The following is a 21259-nucleotide window of genomic DNA, read 5'->3' on the forward strand; positions in this document are numbered from 1 at the left end:
TTATCCAGAATGTGAAATAAATATCAACAAAGTCAGAAGTACCAGAAAAAATATAAGCTAATGATTTACTAATCATTAACAAATACCTCATTTGGGGTTGACTGGCTCAACTTTGAGAAGTCTTGGTCTGGTAAATTAATGTATGCAGGTTTGAGGCTGCTAGAGGAAAGAGGTATAGCTTTACTTTTAATGTGAAGCATTTTACATTCATATTTATGGAGGAATTTACTTAGTTGGTGACAGGTTGGGAACAGATCATAAAGGCACAGAGCTATTACTTAATCCATTTATGTAGTCAAAGGAGCAGAGAATTTAGGAATTTCTCTACCAGGAAAGGTAAATGTTATGTAGTTTAGTAGTTTAAACTTTTTTTATGATAGCTACAGTAATCCACATTTTTGGTTGTGTAGACATAGCCACAAGATATTTATATTCTAGAAATAACTTATGAATTAATAACAGTATAGGTCTATCAAAACATTAAATTATAAAACATATCAAAATGAACAATTAGGTAATTTCTTCCCTTCACGTTGCTTTAGGAGTTTCACTTTTCCTTTAATGGTAATGTTTTTAAATATTTACTATGTTAAAAATTATTCACATTAAATTAGAATTAGACAAGATAAGTTATCCCACATGATTCAGGGAAATATAATGTGTAAAATTTGTCTCTGACTGCAGTAATTAGACAGCAGTAATATACAACTCCAATAATTCTTCCCATGGGGAAACTTTTTTCCAGGAAATACTACAAATTTGGAGAGTTTATTTATAGGTGATACTTAATTTTTACCTTTAAAAAAATTACAATAATTTTGTTAATGTAAAAACGAAAAGAGGAATTATGAGTAACTTAATCAATATAATTGTATTTGTTATATTGAATTTAAGAGTTAAAAATAGTGAGTGGAACCCTGCATGTGAGGAGAAAGCCACGTGGAGATGGAGAGAGCATTCTAGGAAGGGAATGACTCATGTATTCCATAATTATGCTACACAATAAGAAATATAGAATAAATGGGACATAGTTCCTTCCTCTAGGAGTTTTCAAAGTTGTAGGAGAGGCAGACAGGGAAAAGCCACATAATACGATACAGTAAGGTGCATAATAGATAAAAGTGCTATGCAGCAGGACAGCGGGTCCACCTGGAGTATTAAGGAAGGCTTGTCCTAGTATGGAATATTGAAGTGGGCCTTAAGAGACTACAAGAACATTGGCATGCAAGTGTTTGTGTGGATGTACATTTTCCTTTTTCTTGCGTATATACCTAGGAATGGAATTGCTGGGTTGAATGATAAATTTATGTTTAACTTTTTAAGAAACTGTCAAATTGTTTTTCAAAGTAACTGTACCATTTTACATGCCTGCCTGTATTATATGAGGTTTCCCACCTCTCACATCCTTGCCAACATTTGTGATTATTTTTCTTTTTTATTCTAGCCTTTCTAGTGAGTATGAAGTGGTATTCCTGGGGTTATAATTTGAATTCCCTAATAACTGATCATGTGGAGCATCTTTTTGTATGTGTTTATTATCCTTTACTAGATCTTCTTTGGTGAAATGTTTACTCAAATCTTCTGCCCATTTTTAAATTGTGTTGTGTTTTATTATTAAGTTGTAAGAGACACAAAAGACCACCCACATATGATTGTATTTATATGAAAAGTCCAGAAAAGACAAATCTTTAGAGACAGGAAGTATATTAATGGCTGCCTGTGGCTAGAGGTGAGAATGGGAATAATTAACTATAAAATGGACATGAGGGATCTTAAGGAGAGAATAATAATGTTCTAAACTGGATTGTGGTAATGGTTGCACACCTGGGTGAATTTACTAAAAATATATACTTAACATGGGTGAATTTTAAAGTTTTTTTTAAAACAAGATGAGGAGGGGTTCTCTAAAGGATTAAGTCCTCTAGGAAGAAAGAACTGCATGTGCAGAGGCTCAGAGGTATATGATGCTGTTGGGGGAGGGGGAAAAAAAAGCATAGCTAAAACCAGGTGTAGGAAGTGCAAGGGTTGAAGCCAGAGACATGAGTCTTCATTCTGAAGGCCTTATATATCATGCTGAGGAGTTTGGATTTGATCCTGTAGACAGGAAGAACCTCCCAGCAAAAGTGGCTTTTTGTAGAGGTTCTCTTCTAAATGTAAACGATCAATTGATACACCTTTGCAGTTGTTTGGGTGGTTTCATTCATCTTATTTTTATATAGAAAAATGAAACTGTTACTCTCTTCCTTATTATGAAGGTAAACATTGGCAAACTGATGGCATCAGCAATGTCTCTTACAAATCAGAAGAGAGACTTATAACATTCAGCCTAGAAACTTTTGGCCCCGTTACCTTGATTCAAGATTCTCATATTAACATGCCATTCCAGTCATGGGAACTAAGACCACTTGATGTGAATAAAGTACTTTTGACTGTGACTACAGTATTTACTGAGATTCAAATACAAATTAAGGTAAGTCACAATTATAGTAAGTCACATGAGAGCGGTAAACCGCTTTGATGACAGTAAAAGTATGTCAAAGTAATCAGTCACTGGTGATTTACATATTGAAATATGAATTTACATATTGAATCAATTTACATATTGAAATCAGTTATAAATATATTTAAAATATACTTTGAGCCATAATTTCTAAATGAAACAGTGATTGGATAGGTAATAACGTATAACAAGTGATGTGCAAATTTGTACCCTCAAGTTAGTAGAAATAACTATTTAAATAATAAATTAATTTAATAAATTAAATAGTAAACCAATTAATGAAGCTACCAGCCTGTTGCAGTGTGACTTCCAGAGAGTTTTTGATCTACTCTAAAGAGGCTTCCTCCTTAAAACCAGATGAGAGATGTGAACTCTGTACACTTTCAAATTGCCATTTTGTGAACTTTAAAACTGGATAATTTTGCATTGTTGTGTTAAACCTTATATGTGGAAAAAAATTATCCTTAAAAGTGGCAACATGAATAGCTATCAAATAGCTTTTGTAATTCAGTGTGACCGTATTCAGTGTTCTTAGATCATAACTCATACAATGGGTGGAGACCTGAGAGATCTTTTAGTCCCTTGATTTGTTCAGATAAAGCCCCAAAAGGGTTGACCGACCGACTGGTTGGGATAACAAGGGAGACTTTACGTGAGACTTCTCAGAGCTGGCCCAAAACATATCTGTCCTGCATTCTTTTTAATACAGAATGAGCTAAAAAAAAAAAAAAAACTAGTATGACGAACCTAAAGGCTGGAAATGGAATAATGATGTAATAATTTACTTTATCTTTCTTCTTATTGAAACTAGGAAAACCTCTGCATGTTAGCATCAATCAAACTAAATAACAAAAAGCATTCCTCTATTTTGGAAGGAAAATGGATGACTCCTATTTCTTTCATTTGTACTTTGAAAGAAGCTGGATTGAATATCTTCCCTAGTGGACACTCTCATTTTTATGTTGTTATAAATTATAAGGTAAGAACAAATCTTTCCAAATTTAATGTAATGGACATTTAGAGTGTTAGCAAGCGTTGAATATTATGTAACTCTTCAGGTACATTTTAGGTTTTCTATATTCACTTATACAGAATTATGGTTAGGAAGGAATAAATGGCAACACCAGAAATCCAGGGTTCTCTCAAGTTTAATAATCTTTCCCAAGAAAGTAAGCCTGTAGTATGATCTTCATATTGACAAATGGAGCATTATCCATAGCTGGTCAGTTTAGTGCAAAAGTAGTTAGAGCAACTTTGCATTTTGTTTATTTTCTTTCTTCTTCCAGGCTGGATATATGTAAGATTTCTTTTTTTTTTTTTTTAAGATTTTATTTATTTATTTGTCAGAGAGAGACAGAGCACAAGCAGGGAGAGAGGCAGGCAGAGGGAGAAGCAGGCTTCCCGCTGAGCAAGGAGCCCGATGTGGGACTCGATCCCAGGACCCTGGGATCATGACCTGAGCCGAAGGCGGACGCTTAACCGACTGAGCCACCCAGGCGTCCCTATGTAGGATTTCTTAAAAGAGTAAATGACTCAGCAGTTTCCCAAACATGACAAATTAGGCAAAATTAAACACATAAAAGGACCACTGATATACAGAACCCACTTCCTTCTGTTTCTTGGGAGAGGCTCCCTGTCTGCATACTGCTTCACGTTACTCATAAGACTTTAGTTAAATAAGATCCTTCCACATTAAACTGTGTTCCATGAGGATGAGGACTGTTCTTTCATCACCTATGATTCTTCTAGCACCTAGCATATTCCTTGAATCAGATGTTTAGTAAATATTTATGATATATAAATGAAGCCAAAGTAGGCTCTAATCATGAAAGATGTTCTTGGCTATAGAACTAATTTATAATATACCAGAAAATGACAATATAGGTAGACATATAACATCTGAAAATAATATCACTGAGTGTGCACATATGTAACTCAATTGCCAGTTACTCTACAAATGCTGAATGCAGTGTACTATTCATCTCAATATTCAAGAATTTTTTTTTCTGAGCACATATTCTAGGCATTGTTTTAGATGCTTAGGATCCATTAGTGAATAAAACAAAGGTACCTGCCCTTGTGGAGCTTACATTCTAGCAGAGGAGGGCAAAAATATACTAGATAATCTTATATTTTATATGGGAAAAAATGCGCAGATAGGAATCATGGGATTAGGGCAACATACAGTATCAAATAGGGTATTGGAGGAGGGGACACTCAATGAGAAGGTAAGATCTGAACAAAACCTGAAGGTGGGGAATTTAGCCAAGTGGAGCTCAGAGAGCAAAAGGAGAAGCAAAGGAGATGATAATGGGATGTCTGTGGGGGGCATGTCTGATCAGAGAGGCCCTTGTAGGTCATTGTTAGGACTTTGGCTTCTCTTCTCAGAAGAGAAAGGCAACACCATTGCCCTGTTCTGACAGAGTCATCATATCATCTGACTTACATTTTAAATGGATTTTTCTGTGTTGAGAAGCGACTGTAGGAGGCCAAAGATGGAAGACTTGTTGAAAGGCTCTATATCAACTCTATTTGTTTTTATATTGACAGGATCCTTTAGTAGAAATGAAAGCTTATCGACAACTGGCCCTGTTAAGTTCTGCTTTTGCATTTGGTTGGAGCAAGTGGAATATAGTATGTAATTCAAAAAAAGTTATAGTTAAGGTATAGTATGCAAAAACCCATAAAACTACTTTGTCCTCCAAAAGAAGATACTCAAAAGCTAAATGGATATAGGCCATGGTTTCTCCTCTTGGAAAGGTGAAAAAAATTAACCTCCGAAATAGTTTTAAAACTTCACTTTTGTTTATTTTGTCAAAGATATAAAACCAAACTATATAATGGTTATGCCGTCATTGTCCATTATGGTATCAAACACTCTTGACTTCAGGCTAGCGTCCTTATAACTCTTTACATCAACACGAGAACAGATGGAAGCTTTTAATGTGAATATATCTATGATTCACAAACTTTTTCCTCAGAGACAGGCCTCTAATTTAACATTTGGCACATTTACTACTGCCTGATGAAAAAGATACCAAATTCTAAAAGCTGATGAATGTTTGTTTTAGCATAAGTGAGCCACCATATTTACTTGTGTGTTTCTCCCACTCGAATATCAGCTCCTTGAGGATAGGATTTTATTGTTGCAACTGTTAATATGTTTTTTTCTTTGTTGTTATATCCCCAGCACCTAGAACCTTCCCTGCACCTGGTAGCTACTCAATAAATCTCTGTTGAATGAATTAATACATTTTGATAAGCTCCATACAAACATGGTTTAAGAAGAATGGTTCTTTTATATTAGCAATTTTGGGGACTGAGTTCAAATTATACTCTGCCAAAATACCTAAAAGAAGAGCTATTAATGGATTTCTCTAATTTTTTCTTTAGCTGAAGGAACACCTTACTGAAGAACCTACTCAGAAACCTAATTGGACCCTTTTAATGTTCAGTGGTGACAGAGCACAAAGGCTCAAGATCAATGAAGACAGTGAGGCATTCTCTGAAGCCCTTCAGGAAGAAACTGAGTTTCATTCTACTTTATATCACATGGTTAAGGATTTTGCTTCCAAAAAAGCAATGGAAAAAATTAGGAGCTCCAACTGCCAGGTTATTGACTCTGTGTGCTATATGCTACTCTCAACTCGATTACTCAGCTATTCTTAATCCCCACTGATAAATTTTATGCAGTATGAAGAATCAAGCACCTTGGAGCAAAATCAGGTATTTCTTCAATAAAATGTAATGAGTGAATATATTTCAAGAGGTTATTAAAATTTAATAAGCATTTTATACTCAAATTTTATTTTTTAAAAAGTGGGGTTCCCCCCCCGATGAATATTTGGCCTACTGAGACTTTCACTTTTCATTCTAGGAAGACTTGAGGTTCTTTATTTCAATAAATTTTGACAAACAATATATAATACCTCCTCCTCAAAAAGCTCATTAAAAATCACAGGCAGGATTCCTCCCCATTGTATTTTAGCCAGAGAGGAAATCGCAGAAAGAGGGAATGTAAAATACCTTCCAGTCCTTCTGAGACCCTCTGGTTCAACGCTATACTTTCCCAGCTAAAAATGACTAATTTACGAAGTTCAGATACTGAAACTTTAAAAACCAAGACACACACGTTAAGATGTGCTCTAGTCACACGGGTGGTGGTCCATTGTGTTGGAGTCTGGTAAATGGCCACAAGATTTGCTCTACAGACATCCAGGAGTCCCCATCTGGCGTGGGAGCAGCATCCACAGACTTTTGGAAAAATCGTCCTGTGAGGAAGCTCATCAAAGCTGCAAACAGTACAATGAATGCAACAGAAAGCCAGAGTGCCTTATTCGCCTTTCTGAAGGAAGTCTTGAGATTTGTTGCCCATGAAGCTACTGTGTCATAACTATAAGGAAAACACAAATTCAGAATCTGTTACTAGAAACACTCCTTTTGCCAACAATACCAGTCAAGTCATCGATCTGCCCTACCTACCACAAACATTGCCTTATAATAAGCTACATAATGTGACCTGCTATCTTGGTTTGGGCCACAATTTGCCCCACTCCCACCCAATAATTTTTTAGAATTAAAGAAATGATTTAGAGTTAAGAAATGCTATGGTGATGATCTGAAATTTAGGTGACTCGGGCATTATTTAACTCCTAACAAGAACATTTGAGTATTTATCTCATTCCTTGAATCAGGTAAGGCATCTTAAATTCCTACAGTAGTAGAAACAAAAATGCTATTTATTGAGTAGAGCATGATATGTGTGTATATACATATGTCACTTATTTCTCACCATACCCTGGACTTGTGCTATATTGAAATTTAAACTATTTTTAGTTTAAGAAAGGAGACACACAAGAAAAGCCTACTATAACATCAACTAAGTCTTAGCATTTTACATGTGCTACTGTTGTCGTCCTATCTTCTAGATGAAGAAATTGCCGCTCAAAAGTAGATGAACTTGCCTAGGCCCCTCTGCTCCAGGACCAAGTTCCTAACTGTGACCTGTCACTGGTTCAGGGATAACTCCTGTAGACCATGTGAAGTTTGTTTTTTTTATCTTAAATTTAACAATTTGACAGGTCTTTTAGTACTTTGACTAAGATTAACCTGTTAACCCTGCCTCATCTTTCCCCATTCCACAAAAATGGTATCATTAGCAAGCAGACAACTTACATTGAAGAACCATCCCATTTTGATGGATTATTTCTCCTTTCAGAAAGACTTGGCTTCCTTGTCCTTTCTACTGTTTCTTCTCCAGGTGGTTCTGAGTCATCTTTAGTTCTGTAAATAAGTATTATGTTTAAATGTTTGAAACTATGGATAAAATACCAGATTATTTAGAAAATATTGCTAAATTTTATTGTATTACTAAAGAGGCTCTCAGGTATTTGTTTTGCTTTGGAAAGATGTGCTATATAGTTCTAAAATCAAATCACTAAATTTTTATTTATAGGAATTTAATTTTAAAAACTTGCTATATTTAGAAAAATGTTTGTTGTAGGAAGTTGGGATACTAGCCAAAGGATAAGTAAAAAGGAGAAATTTACAAAGAACATGTAGAAGTTCGTCAGTTATCACCACTCATAATTAACTGGTGTTATTAACCTGTGATTTCTTTCTCTGCTTGTGTATAGTAACTAAACTTTAAAAAACAAAGGTGAATATTTCTTCCTCTATATTCTTTTTATTCAACATATGGTAAAATTTTTCTCCTTCTACCCCTTAATATATTAAAAGTGGATTTTATGCTAAACTGGAGTAATATCAAAGTGTCATTTCTTCTTTAAAAATCTTAATTTTAAAAGTGTTTATTTAATGAGCTGGGAAATAGAAATTGGACCAAATATATTTTAAATAAAATCATATTGTCTAAAGAGTTTTTCCTTTAACCTCAACATAATTTGTTTCATTACCATGTTTACTGATGAGTTCCTAGTTGGATTTGAATTTTGAAATTCCAAGCTCATAATGCTCTCACTATTACCAAAGGAACTGTTTCTCAGAGGTGTTTTTTTTTTTTTCCCTTCCTTCTTGGACATCTATAGGGAATGTATGTGGCTAGTTTTCATTTTTAAAGGAAACCTGGCCCAAGGTGCCTGCATGACAGTTGGTTGAATGTGGACTCTTGATTTGGGTTCAGGTCATGATCTTGGGGTTGTGGGATCGAGCCCCATGTTGGGCTCCACACTCCGTGGGAATCTGCGTGTCCCTCTCCCTCTGCTCCTCCCCCAACTTGCATGCTCTCTCTAAAATAAATACATAAAATCTTAAAAAAAAAAATAAGGCCCAAAACACTGAATTCTTGTAAGATTCTCAAGATTTCAGTCTTTTGTTCGCTAAGACGTCTCAGTAGAAATCATACCATACCAACAAAAAGCAAAAAATATTGTAATATTTTGAAGAAAACTTAATTTTTTTTAACCCAGATCAGAAAAATCCATTACGTTAACTCTAAATCTGAAAATGGTTTTCAGCACATGCAGTACGCTCCCAGGATTATTTTAAAAACAAATACAAAACCTGAGGGTAGGCACTATGTTTTACTCATCTTTATACCCCTTAGGATTGAGTTTAGTATATACCACATAGTAGGCAGGTATGAACATGTATAAAATGAACATAAAATCATTTCATTAAGATCTCTACAGATGAGGAAACGGAGACCAAATAAAGTTAAACAATTGGTCCAATGTCACTCAAGGACTTAGAGGCAACATTTCTTCATGTCCCTCCTCTGCCCTCTACCTATTGCTATACTTCCATAGCAATATAGAGTTTTGTTTCCCCTACTGTTCATTTACATAAAGAGAAGACAGAGGTATATATAGTGCACATATATTACATATGTGGCTATATGTTATATACACATGTTACATATAATTCATGTTTTGTTTTTTTCATCTAAGTAGATGGACACTTTACTTCTGTGGCTCTTTATTGACCTTTCTCCCTGATGACCAGATACCTATACAGGAAAAAAATAATCTTCACAATTCTGGCAAATTTCAGTGTCTAAGACCTCAAACCTTACAGTTTTGAGTGCTACAAGAGTAAATATATTTGCAAATAACATTTATGCAATGCACTATGGTTTATAAAAGTCTTAATTCTGTTTTGAATAATGCAGCATTATCTCATTTCCATAGAATAAAAGTGATCCCCACTACTTCCCAGCTCACGTCAGGTTAACACACACACCAAGCTTTACCTACTTTAGTTCACATTTTTCTTCTTCAGCATCTGCCCAGGAATACGTGCTAATAAATCGATGTAATGAGGGACGGTGTTCACTCTGCTTTGATCCCAAAATACGCCTAAGTAAAGATGATTATAGCCACTTGTCAAATTAAATACATCTGTAGTCATTATCAATTTATTTCCTACTACCTAAATTAATACAAAAATTATATGTTCTATTTTTTGTTGGCACACTCACTTCATAATAAAATTTCATGATTATACACCTATTGTATAATTATTGTGCATATACCCTGTGCCAATCAAATGTTACTTTATTACTTATTGCAAACATCTACTTCAGTCAATTATAAAACAGTAGGGTTCCCAAAGAGCAACCTTAAAATTACACTTACCAGCTGCTTGACCTCCTACTGAATCGGTCATTTTCCATCCCAGCCACCTTTAAATTTCAGATGTTAAAGAAATAACGAAATACGACTTTAGTGAAGTTTATGTTTTTGTTATATGAAAATGAATTTGCTTTTGATTAAGAACACTTAGGAATTTGCTTACCATTCCTGCATTTCCAATATTTCTGGGCAAAGAGGCAATGGTCACCCTTCGGAGAGAAGATGGCTACCCGAAGAGGGCAAAGGTACATTTAGAAAACTATCAGTATTTTATTATTGGATACAACACTAATGGATATCCTTGTACGTACACATCCCTGCATTTGACCACTGCTGAGTTAACCCGTAGACATATTTTGTTATGGCCAAATTGCCTTCCAGAAATATTGTACCAATTTATACTCTACCTTCTCCAAGACTGGATGAGTATAATTTTTGCCAAATAAAGTTTCTTGTTTAGTTTTCTGGTGACATTGAACACTTTTTTTATGCGAATAATCATGTATAAATCTGCTCTGGGAACTATATGATCTTTGCCCATATTAATGTCATTAATGATAATTCTGGCAGAAGTTGTTTTCATTGTTAATGCAGCTGAATCTTTCTTTTGCTATCATTTACTTTATGCTGAGGCTTTCCCAACTCAGGAGATACATGTGCACCTATTTTCTAGCTGTTTTTTTTCATGGTTTCATTTTTTCCATTTAAGACATTTAAATATGGGCGGGATATTTTGATAAATGGATGTGTTTGTCAGCCTCAGATTTGCATAGGAAAATGTTATATACTACTGTGATTCTTAAAGTTTAAGTACAACTTCAGGAAATAAAAAATATATTAAGTGTAGGAAATAAGCTAAAGAAGCTTAAGGTGAATCGTTTTCTTAAACCTCCATTCCTAATTTCATAGGTTAGCTGAGTATCAAGAATATCAAATTGCAATCCAAGAAATTTGGGTTCTCACCATGGTTCTGCTACTGCATGATCATTACTAATCACTTAACTTCTATGAAAGTGCTTTTCCTCATCTATGACAAAGAGATTTGGATGGAATGATTTTAAAGTCTCTCGCTCAAAAATTCTGTGAAATTCTGATTTTCAAATTGGCAAAAACTGCTGGTTGACTCCCAATATTCCATTTCCCCCCTTTTTATTTGGTAAAGAACACCTTGATTTTCAGTTAGGCACAAAGCCTCCAGAAATAAAAATGGATTTTCTGGTCTTTCAACCAAGAATGACAAGGAAATGTTATTTGGGACCTCTAGGAATTGTCATTGGAGGGAGAGGGAACGCTTGTTTTTATGTCTTCCTTTTTCCTAGCATGTGACTGGATGTAATGCCACCCTAGACCGTGAGGTGGAAGCGGAGGGCTGAGGGTGAAGAAGCAGCAAGAGGAGACTGGGTTCTGTGGATTTTGTGAAGCCACTCTACCATTTTTGGACTGCCTATTTCCATCTCCAGTTTTACATGAGAGAGAAACTATCTGGCTTTCCTCTTGCTTTCAGACAAACTTGAATGATGTACAAATATAGTAAGAAGTATAAAAGTATACATATATAAACTTAAACATGCATATGCATATCTACATAAATATACATGATTTACATTTAAAAACGCGTTTCAAGTAATATTTTGAAACCATCTCATCTGTAACACTTGATAGACTGTTAAGTCAACTAGTAATTACCTTGGAGTTTAGGGAAGATGAACGCTTTTTAATTTGGCAGTCATCTGAAAGGAAAAACACATTTGCACATTTGAGGAATTACATAAGCAATTTATTGCAACGGTCTTATTTCTTAACAAAGAAAAGCAATAGTCAGAAATATTTAAGACCCTAGAGACTACTGAACATTAAAAATATCTGGTTATCATTTGGTGACTCATAACAATTACCATCTGAATACTGTCCTGTATGTCACTATATATGTCCACAATGCTTACCCAGCACATAGGAGATGCTACATGGATATAGGCTGAATAAATGAATCCAAAACTATAGATCAGAAGGTTATCAAATATGATTACTTTTCCTAGAAAAGGGAAGAGATCATTAAAATAATTCTGCTCAGAAAAGTTCACATTATTTAAAATAAAACTATTACAAGATTTATATAAACCTTATATTTGTAAGGTATTTCCCATGGTCTCAGATGTGTCCTTATTTTCCAATCCGTCTGCCAGCTTACTATGCCAGAGTCATTCCTTCTTCAAGAAATAGAAAACCATTGTTGATGAGAGTGGCTCATTTAATTTATTGTGCTTTGCTTTGTGTGTGGAGAAAGAGCCAATTCTAACATACCCTGAGTAGGAGAACATTAGAGTCAACTCAATGGGTTGGATGAAATATATTCTCTCATCTCAGCAATCTAAATTAATTTAATGAATTTTTGGTGTCATTACCAAAGAATCCTCCTTGTGTCCCAACCTGTTTTCTAACTTACATTTTACTTGGGGCTATATAAATAACAGGATGAGTTATTATTCTAACATAACCTTAACCTAAGAGTTTTATACTAAAGACATAATAAGAATTAGTAAGAGAATGAAAGAGGAGAATCTTAGAAAAACATAACTGATACCATTAAACTTTTATTACCTTTATCTTCAAGAGGGTTAAAAGACCTTTCATTTTGCAGAAGAACCTGTTTCAGTTCTTCTAATTCAGCATGCTCTTTGGCATACCTTCTCTTCAGGTTTTCTACATGCTGAATCATCACTTCAACTGCTTTACTAACCCGGCTTTCCTAGTAAAAAAAAAAAAAAAAAAAGTAAATTTACAATGAAAATATTATTCTTGATATCCAGTTAAAAAATGATTAGACACATACATCTATCTTCACTACATCCCCAAATCTTGCTAAAATTACAACGAAGTGGTTTTGTTTGTTTTAAAAGAAGACACAGAACAAATAGAAGGGGGTATAATGAAATTTTGAAAGGCTGCTAGTAGTAGGACTAGTGGTGAATGACTAAGACCTGAAAAACCTGAACCTTAAGAAAAAGTAGGAAAAGACTACAAGCAACCTGGGCTGCACCACAGAAAGCCATACAGGCTCAGGAATTAATGGTGCCTCTGGAATTAAATGTGAAGGTAGGTATGTGAAAAGAAATGGTTGAAAACCTGCAGAAAAAGTGATTAGATCTGCAGATCTCCTCCCTTATTCAGGCCAACTGAGCAACTTTCCTTCACCACTTTGCTGAAAGACTATAAATGTTGGATATCTAGAGAGAGAGAGAAACAGCCTGTGGATTGGGCAGTAACAGTTGACGGTGAATGGATCACAGAGAAAAGAATAGGTTTAGGCAAAAGTCTGTATACATAGTGAATACTGAGATTCCTAGCCTGATTTCTCCTTCCAACTTGCAAACACAGGTGGCCAGGCTTATACTCACAAAGTAGGCAATTGGAAGATTTTCCTCTGAGGAATCTAACGTAGCAAGATAAAAGTCTTAAAACTACTGACATCAAGAATATCCCAGTGAAACATCCCAGTTTGTGTGAAGCTCAGAGCCAATGAGAACCCTCCCCGCCCTACATACAGCTCCCGTTTAGCTATATAGTGGATCATCACTAGTCAGAGGAAACCCTCTACCATGAAAGGAAAATCAACATAGAAAAAAAGCAAGCTGGAGATCAACTACAGAAAAGCTTCAAGGGAAATAGCAGTATCTTCAGAGAGTTAAGAATAAGTATTACATCCATGAAATAACAAGATAAAAAAGCTACATGCTAAGAATAAAAAGAATCTAGGAATTAAAAATATGACAAAAATACATAACTCAATAAAATAGTTTCAAGGTAAGGTTGAGGAAATCTCCCTGAAACTAGAGCAAAAAAATTGAAAGGCAGAAAAGAGATGAAAAAGGACCTGTTCAGGAGATCCAACAGACCAAGAACAGGAACTCAAGAAAGCATAGAAAATTCCACAAAATGTGGAAAAGGAAATAATTCAAAAAATCTCTAGAACTCAAGAACATAATTTGCCAGCTTATATCCATTCAGGGTCTAAAACAGTACATGAAAATAAACTCAAATTTTAGTTAACATATAGTGTAATACCGGTTTCAGGAGTAGAATTTGGTGATTCATCACTTAGCATATGACCCCCAGTTGATCACAAGTGCCCTCCTTAATACATATCACCCATTTTGCCCATCCCCCACTTACCCTCCAGCAACCCTGTTTGTTCTTTACAATTGAGTCTCCTTAATGGTTTGCCCCCTGCTCTTTTTTTTTTTTTTCTATTGCCTATGTTCATCTGTTTTGCTTCTTAAAATCCACAGATGAGTGAAATCATATGGTATTTGCCTTTCCCTGACTGACTTATTTTGCTTAGCATAAAACCCTCTAGCTCCATCCACTTGGTGGATGCACCAGTTTGCATTACCACCAACAGTATGAAAGATTCCCCTTTCGGGAACTCTCCCACACTGTTGTTGGGAATGCAAGCTGGTGCAGCCACTCTGGAAAACAGTATGGAGGCTCTTCAAAAAGTTGAAAATAGAGCTACCATACGATCCAGCAATTGCACTACTGGGTATTTACCCCAAAGATACAAATGTAGTGATCCGAAGGGGTACGTGCACCCCGATGTTTATAGCAGCAATGTCCACAATAGCCAAACTATGGAAAGAGCCAAGATGTCCAATGACACATGAATGGATAAAGAATATGTGGTATATATATACAATGGAATATTATGCAGCCATCAAAAGGAATGAGATCTTGCCATTTGCAACAACGTGGATGGAACTGGAGGATGTTATGCTGAGTGAAATAAGTTAATCAGAGAAAGACATGTATCATATGACCTCCTTGATATGAGGAATTCTTAATCTCAGGAAACAAACTGAGGGTTGCTGGAGTGGAGGGGGGCGGGAGGGATGGGGTGGCTGGGTGATAGACACTGGGGAGGGTATGTGCTATGATGAGCACTGTGAATTGTGCAAGACTGTTGAATCACAGATCTGTACCTCTGAAATAATACAATATATGTTAAAAAAAAAAAGAAGAAGAAGAAGAAGAAGAAGATAGCAGGAGGGGAAGAATGAAGGAGGGGAAACTGGAGGGGGAGACGAACCATGAGAGACGATGGACTCTGAAAAACAAACAGGGTTCTGGAGGGGAGAGGGGTGGGAGGATGGGTTAGCCTGGTGATGGGTATTAAAGAGGGCACGTTCTGCATGGAGCACTGGGTGTTATACACAAACAATGAATCACAGAACACTACATCAAAAACTAATGTATGGTGATTAACATAACAATAAAAATTTTAAAAAAAGATTCCCCTCTCTCCATATCCTCCCCAACATCTGTTGTTTCCTGTGTTAATTTTACCCATTTGGACAGGTATGAGGTGGTCTCTCATTGCAGTTTTGATGTTTATTTCCCTGATGATGGGTGATGTTGAGCATCTTCTGTCTGTTAGCCATGTGGATGTCTTCTTTGGAAAAGTGTCTATTCATGTCTTCTGTCCATTTCTTACCTGGATTATTTGTTTTCTGGGTATTGAGTTTGATAAGTCCTTTATAGATTTTGGATACTAACCCTTTATCAGATACGTCATTTGCAAATATCTTTTCCCATTCCAAAGGTTACCTTTTACATTTGTTCATTGTTTCCTTCACTGATTCAATTTCATTACATCCTTCTGTTCAGATTTTCTACATCTTCCTGATTCAATTTTGGAAGATTTATGTTTCTAGGAATTTATCCATTTCCTATGTTGTCCAATTTGTTGGTATATATTTTATAATAGTTTCTTATAATCCTTTGTATTTTTGTGATGTCAGTTGTTATTACTTCTTACCCTGATTTTGAGCCTCTCTTTTTATCTTAATGAGTCTAGCTAAAGGCTTACCAATTCTCCTTATCTTTTCAAAGAAACATCTCTTGGTTTCATTGTTTTATATATACATATTTGTCTCTATTTCATTTATCTCTACTCTGATCTTTATTGTTTCCTTCCTTCTACTAACCTGGGGCTTTGTTTTTCTAGTTCCTTTAGGTATAAGGTTAGATTTTCTGAGATGTTTCTTGGTTCTTGAAGTAAGCCTGTATAAACTATAAAATTCCCTCTTAGACCCGATTTTTCTGCATCCCAAAGATTTTACACCATTGTATTTTCATTTTCATATGTCTTTATAACGTCCTCTTTGATTTCTTTGCCCATTGGTCAGTAGCATATTGTTTAGCCTTCCACTTGTTTGTATCTTTTCAAATTTTTTCTTGTAATTGATTTCTGGTTTCACACTGTTGTGATCAGAAAAGATGTTTGATATGATTTATTTTTTGGCCTAACGCATGATCTAACCTAGAGAATGTTCCACTTGAAAAGAATGTGCATTGTTAGAAAAATAAATGTTCTATTTATGTCTGTTAAGTCCTTCTGATCTAATGTCTCATTCAAAGCCACTGTTTCCTTATTGATTTTCTGACTGGTTGATCTATCTGTTGATGTAAGTGGGGTATTAAAGTGTCCTACTATTGTTGTATTACTGTCAATTTCTCCCTTTATGTCTGTTAATATTTGCTTTATGTGTTTAGATGCTTCTATGTTGGGTGCATAAATATTTACAATTTTATATCCTCTTGTTGGATTGATCCCATTATCATTATGTAATGCCCTTGTCTCTTGTTACAGTTTTTGTTTAAAAGTCTATTTTGTCTGAAAAAAAAAGTCTATTTTGTCTGATATATTATTGCTACCACAGCTTTTTTCATTTCCATTTGCATGAAATATTTTTTTTTCATCCCTTCACTTTCAGTCTGTATCTTTAGCTCTGAGCGTGTCTCCTGTAGGCAGCATATAGATGGGTATTGTTTTTTTTATTCATTCAGTCATCCTAAGTCTTTTGATTAAAGCATTTAGACCATTTGCATTTAAAGTAATTATTCCTACATATGTACTTATTGTCATTTTGTTCATTGTTTTCTGGTTGTTTTGTAGTTCTTCTGTCCTCCTTTCTCCTTCTCTTGCTCTCTTCCCTTGTGATTGATGACTTTCTTTAGTGTTATGATTCCTTTCTCTTTATTTTTTGTGTATCTATTATAGGTTTTTATGGTTACCATGAAATTCATATATAACATCGTAAGTACATAGGAGTCTATATTAAGTTGATGGTCACTTAAGTTTGAACACATTCTAAACAAACTACATGTTTACTCCCATGTTTCATGAACAGAAAGGAGACAAGTCTGGCTGGAATGCAATAATTCAGGAAGATTATCATAGACAATAAATTTCATAAGGTAAGAGGGCAGGGGAATCATGTAAATCTTTTTAAGCTATCATAAGGATTTGGGGTTTTATTCTGAAAAAAAGTGAGGAGCCACTGGAGGACTTCGAACCAAAAAGAAACATGATCTAGCTTACATTTTAGAAGGATTATTCTGGCTGCTTTATGGAGAACAGACTACGTTGCAGGAGTACTGAGTTTAAATGGAAACAGGGAGACCATTTAGGAAGATATTGTATTAATCTGCAAAAAACCAGAATGGTAGCTTAGCTCAAGATGGTAGCAGTGCAGAAGGAAATAAATGGTTGAATTCTGATGTAGAGTAAATAGGATTTATTCTGATGGTAGAGTAATTGTGATTTTCTGTAGGATTAGAGGTAAAGTGTGAGAGAAAATTGTTGAGAATTACTCCCAAGGATTTTCAATCTGATCAGCTTTGACAGAGATAAGATCATGTGTGGAATAGGTTTTGGAGATACCATAAGCAGTTCATTTTTGTATGTGTTGTTTGAGTTGTTTGTCAAACATTCAAATGGAAATGCTGCATCCATAGTAGTATATTCTAGCCTGGAACTCATGGCAAAGGTTTAGGATAAGCATGTGAATTTGGGAGTCATCAACTGACCACACAGAATGGTATGGGGATTAAAGGAAGATGGACATCACATATACAAGGGTGGAGCCCTGGGGCCCATTGATATTATGAAGCCAAGGAGAATGGTGGGACCCATAAAGGAGCCTGGAAAGGAATGACCCATGATGTTTAGAGAAAAAACAGGAGAATGTGGTACCTGGAAGCCAAGTGAGGAGAGTGTTTTCAGGAGGAGGAAGAGCTCAGATATGCTGAATGTAGCAGGTCAGCTAAGGAAAATGAGTAGGTTAAGGCCATTTAGAGTAGATTTCAGAGCAAATGGGAGGAGAGAAATTGGTGACAGTGAGTACAATTCTGTGAGGAAATTTGCTATAAATGAGAGCAGAGAAAGAGGAGAAAGGGTCAAAGATTATTTTGCTTGTGTTTATGTTATTTTTCCCATTTTAAAAACAACATATTTGTGTACGCATGAGAATGATTCAATGTAGCAGGGAAAATTAAAGATGGAGGAAAGTAGGGAGAATCTGAGTGCAAGATTCTAAGTAAATTAGGAGGAATGGGTTCTGGTATGCAGGGGAGATGGTTAGCCTTAGATAGGATTAGAGACAACTCATATTTTATATTGGGAAGGAAGGAAAAGTAGGAGGGTTCAGATGTTACAAGGTTTGGAACTTGTGGCAGTTCCCTTCTGAATAATTCAGTGTTCTCACTGAGGCAGGAAGCAGTCATTATTTGACAGAGAAGATGGGAAAGGACATGATGATGGTTTGAAGAGAAAGGAGAAAATATGAAACATATTTGGAAGAGATTATTTGGTTGACTGTCACTGGCTAATGCTATTAAGAGAGGGTTATATTTTTTTTTACATTTTTATTTGCATATTCCATTTTCTCTATATTAAACATGTATGTCTTATACAACACAGAGGTATTTTTTTAAAACTTTTTCTGAGAAATGTAATCCATAATCTCAGGGAAAACAAATCCTTTTAGTAATTTCATTTAGCTAAAGAAATGGAGACAGATTACCTGATTAATGGCTCCCAGCATCTCGGCCCTACTGGCCACTCGTGCAGTGCACTGACTAAGAAATATTATACTCTTCTCCAGCTTCTTAACAATTTCCTGGGCATGGTTGTCATCCTCACAAAGTGGTGTTAAAGACTGCACAGAAAGCAAAGTATTAAAATATATCCAACCCAAGTGTTCAGCAAGTGATTCTAACAATGACTATGTTGTAAATACAGATGACAGTCATATCTCCATTATCTTGGTATAGTGAAAAGCAGCAACAAAGACCAATAATGAACGATAATGAAATATTAATATCTTTGTTGGCTATCAGACCTATGCGAATGTTCACAAAACCTTTTATATCTCATCTCAATCTCTTCCTTCCTTACTTCCCGAATTTGCCATTTCTTCATACACATTTATATCACTTTCCACAATTAACAGAATGGGATATACTTAATGGTAAAGAAATTATGCTTATGAATGAGTTGCATGTATTATATGAGGAGCATGGTTTGAACTTTTTTTTTTTTTAAGATTTTATTTATTTGAGAGAGAGAGAGAGAGCAGAAGGAGAGGGAGAGGGAGAAGCAGACTCCCAGCTGAGCCGAGAGCCCGACGTGGTGCTTGATCCCAGGACCCTGAGATCATGACCTGAGCTGCAGGCAGACGCTCAACTGACTAAGCCACCCAGGCACCCCAGTTTGAACTTTTAATAAAAGTAGTGAAAACATACTAGACTTAGATATGGCTCTGACGACGCTACTTGCTCTTCCATTGATGACAAAGCATTATTGAGCTGGCTAGATGGGTATGCCTTCACTGCCTTATGAATATTTCTTTCAAACCTGTGTCTTTGATCCACGATGATGGCCTTCCTGATGGAGAACCATCCATCCCACTAGGGTGGAGACAGAATTAAGAGGACAGCAGTTTTGGAAGCAAACAAGCCACTGCTTATTAGCTGTGTGACCATGAGCAAATTTCTAAGACTTGCCCAAGTCTAAAACACCATAAATTTTGTATATCATTTAAAAGAGGAAAAGTAGGGGTTCCTGGGTGGCACAGTCAGTTAAGCATCTAACTCTTGGTTTCGGCTCAGGTCATGATCTCAGGGTCGTGAGATTGCTCAGTGCAGACAAATGCTGTATGATTTTACTTATATGAGGTATCTGAAGTAGTCAGATTCATAGAAATAGAAAGTAAAATGGTGACCGGGGGCTGAGAGGAGGAGAAAAGGGGGCTTGTTTAATGGGTACAGAGTTTCAGTATGCAAGATGGAAAAGTCCCAGAGATCTGTTTTACAACAATGTGAACATACTTAACACTACTGAACTGTACACTTAAGATGGTTAATATGGTAAATTAGATGTTATGTGTTTTTTACGACAATAAAAAAAAAGAATATGGTTTCTCAAGTTTTATTTTTTTTTTCAAAAATAACCATCTTAATTTTCCAACCCATCTTTATATTTATGGAGATTTCACGAAATGGAAAAATAGTAGTTGTTACCTATGTACCTAGAGAGGGCTTGCCCATCACCTGAGAAGACTAAAATCAATCACCATTCTCTTTTTTCAGTTAATTAAATGGAAATAGTCTTTTGATTCTCTTCTTTGAAGCTTAAAATTGATACTATTTCCTATTGCTCAGTTTCCTGCATGATGACTCTTCTGCCTGAAACCTATTTGAATGTCCAGAGAAGGCAGGTGACTCACAATGCCTTCAAAAGGCATTTGTTTTATTAGTGAATCTTTTATTTTAGCCTGATCCTGAATTCTTACTTCCTATTAATTTACATTTGAGTCAGGCAGGGCTTGGTACCTCGTGTTGGTTTTAGTCACACAAGTAAACTTGTATCTAATTTTGAAAACATTATTAACAATATGATCATCAAATGTGTAGTTCCCAGCTGTTAGGATTCTCACCTCTAACAGCTTTAAACAGTTAGTGATTTCTTTCTTCAAATTTTCTTCTGCCAAGTCTCGTGATCTTTCTTCAAGCTTCACTCTTTTCTCCAAGGTGAACCAGTCACACTTAAATCCCAAAGATAATCTGAGAAATTCAGCCTGTTGTCAAAATAATGTGTGGGTGAGGGGGAGAAAATTGGTCGTAGTGAAATATTTCAGTTTAATACCAGATTATGCTGAGCGATTTCTTTTTCCTCCCAGCAACATAATGCTGGCATGCACCAGCTTTACCTGTACTTAGTCGCTGCCAAGCCAGCCAGACACCAAACATACCCACAGCTTGTGCAAAAGTATGAAGTGATGATAGACAAGGGAATCAGAAACACTTTTTTTTTTAACTTAAAGGGAAA

General features: G+C 35.6%; 2 protein-coding genes across 6 annotated transcripts in view; one reads left to right on the forward strand and one right to left on the reverse strand.

Annotated features, from left to right (window-relative positions):
- The window catches only part of DNAI7 (dynein axonemal intermediate chain 7), a 64675-nt gene extending 56415 nt beyond the window's left edge, over positions 1 to 8260 (forward strand). For all 5 annotated transcript variants that reach the window (XM_064591487.1, XM_064591489.1, XM_064591488.1 and 2 more), the window contains 4 exons: positions 2256 to 2470; positions 3312 to 3479; positions 5051 to 5164; positions 5894 to 8260. In XM_064591487.1, coding sequence (XP_064447557.1) covers positions 2256 to 2470; positions 3312 to 3479; positions 5051 to 5164; positions 5894 to 6169 — 773 coding nt within the window. In that variant the 3' untranslated portion in view covers positions 6170 to 8260. The remainder of the gene's footprint in view (positions 1 to 2255; positions 2471 to 3311; positions 3480 to 5050; positions 5165 to 5893) is intronic.
- IRAG2 (inositol 1,4,5-triphosphate receptor associated 2) overlaps positions 6650 to 21259 on the reverse strand; it is a 118160-nt gene continuing 103550 nt past the window's right edge. Inside the window, exons 30-38 of the mRNA XM_045869555.3 lie at positions 20868 to 21008; positions 18954 to 19088; positions 12691 to 12838; positions 11779 to 11822; positions 10256 to 10318; positions 10096 to 10142; positions 9715 to 9816; positions 7676 to 7783; positions 6650 to 6893 (exon numbers count right to left, since the gene is read on the reverse strand). Of these exons, the coding sequence (XP_045725511.1) occupies positions 6650 to 6893; positions 7676 to 7783; positions 9715 to 9816; positions 10096 to 10142; positions 10256 to 10318; positions 11779 to 11822; positions 12691 to 12838; positions 18954 to 19088; positions 20868 to 21008 (1032 nt within the window). The remainder of the gene's footprint in view (positions 6894 to 7675; positions 7784 to 9714; positions 9817 to 10095; positions 10143 to 10255; positions 10319 to 11778; positions 11823 to 12690; positions 12839 to 18953; positions 19089 to 20867; positions 21009 to 21259) is intronic.

This window comes from Mirounga angustirostris, unplaced genomic scaffold (assembly GCF_029215605.1).
Source record: "Mirounga angustirostris isolate CCGP_5_RB_7025 unplaced genomic scaffold, mMirAng1.0.hap1 SCAF_5, whole genome shotgun sequence".
NCBI lineage: Eukaryota > Metazoa > Chordata > Mammalia > Carnivora > Phocidae > Mirounga > Mirounga angustirostris.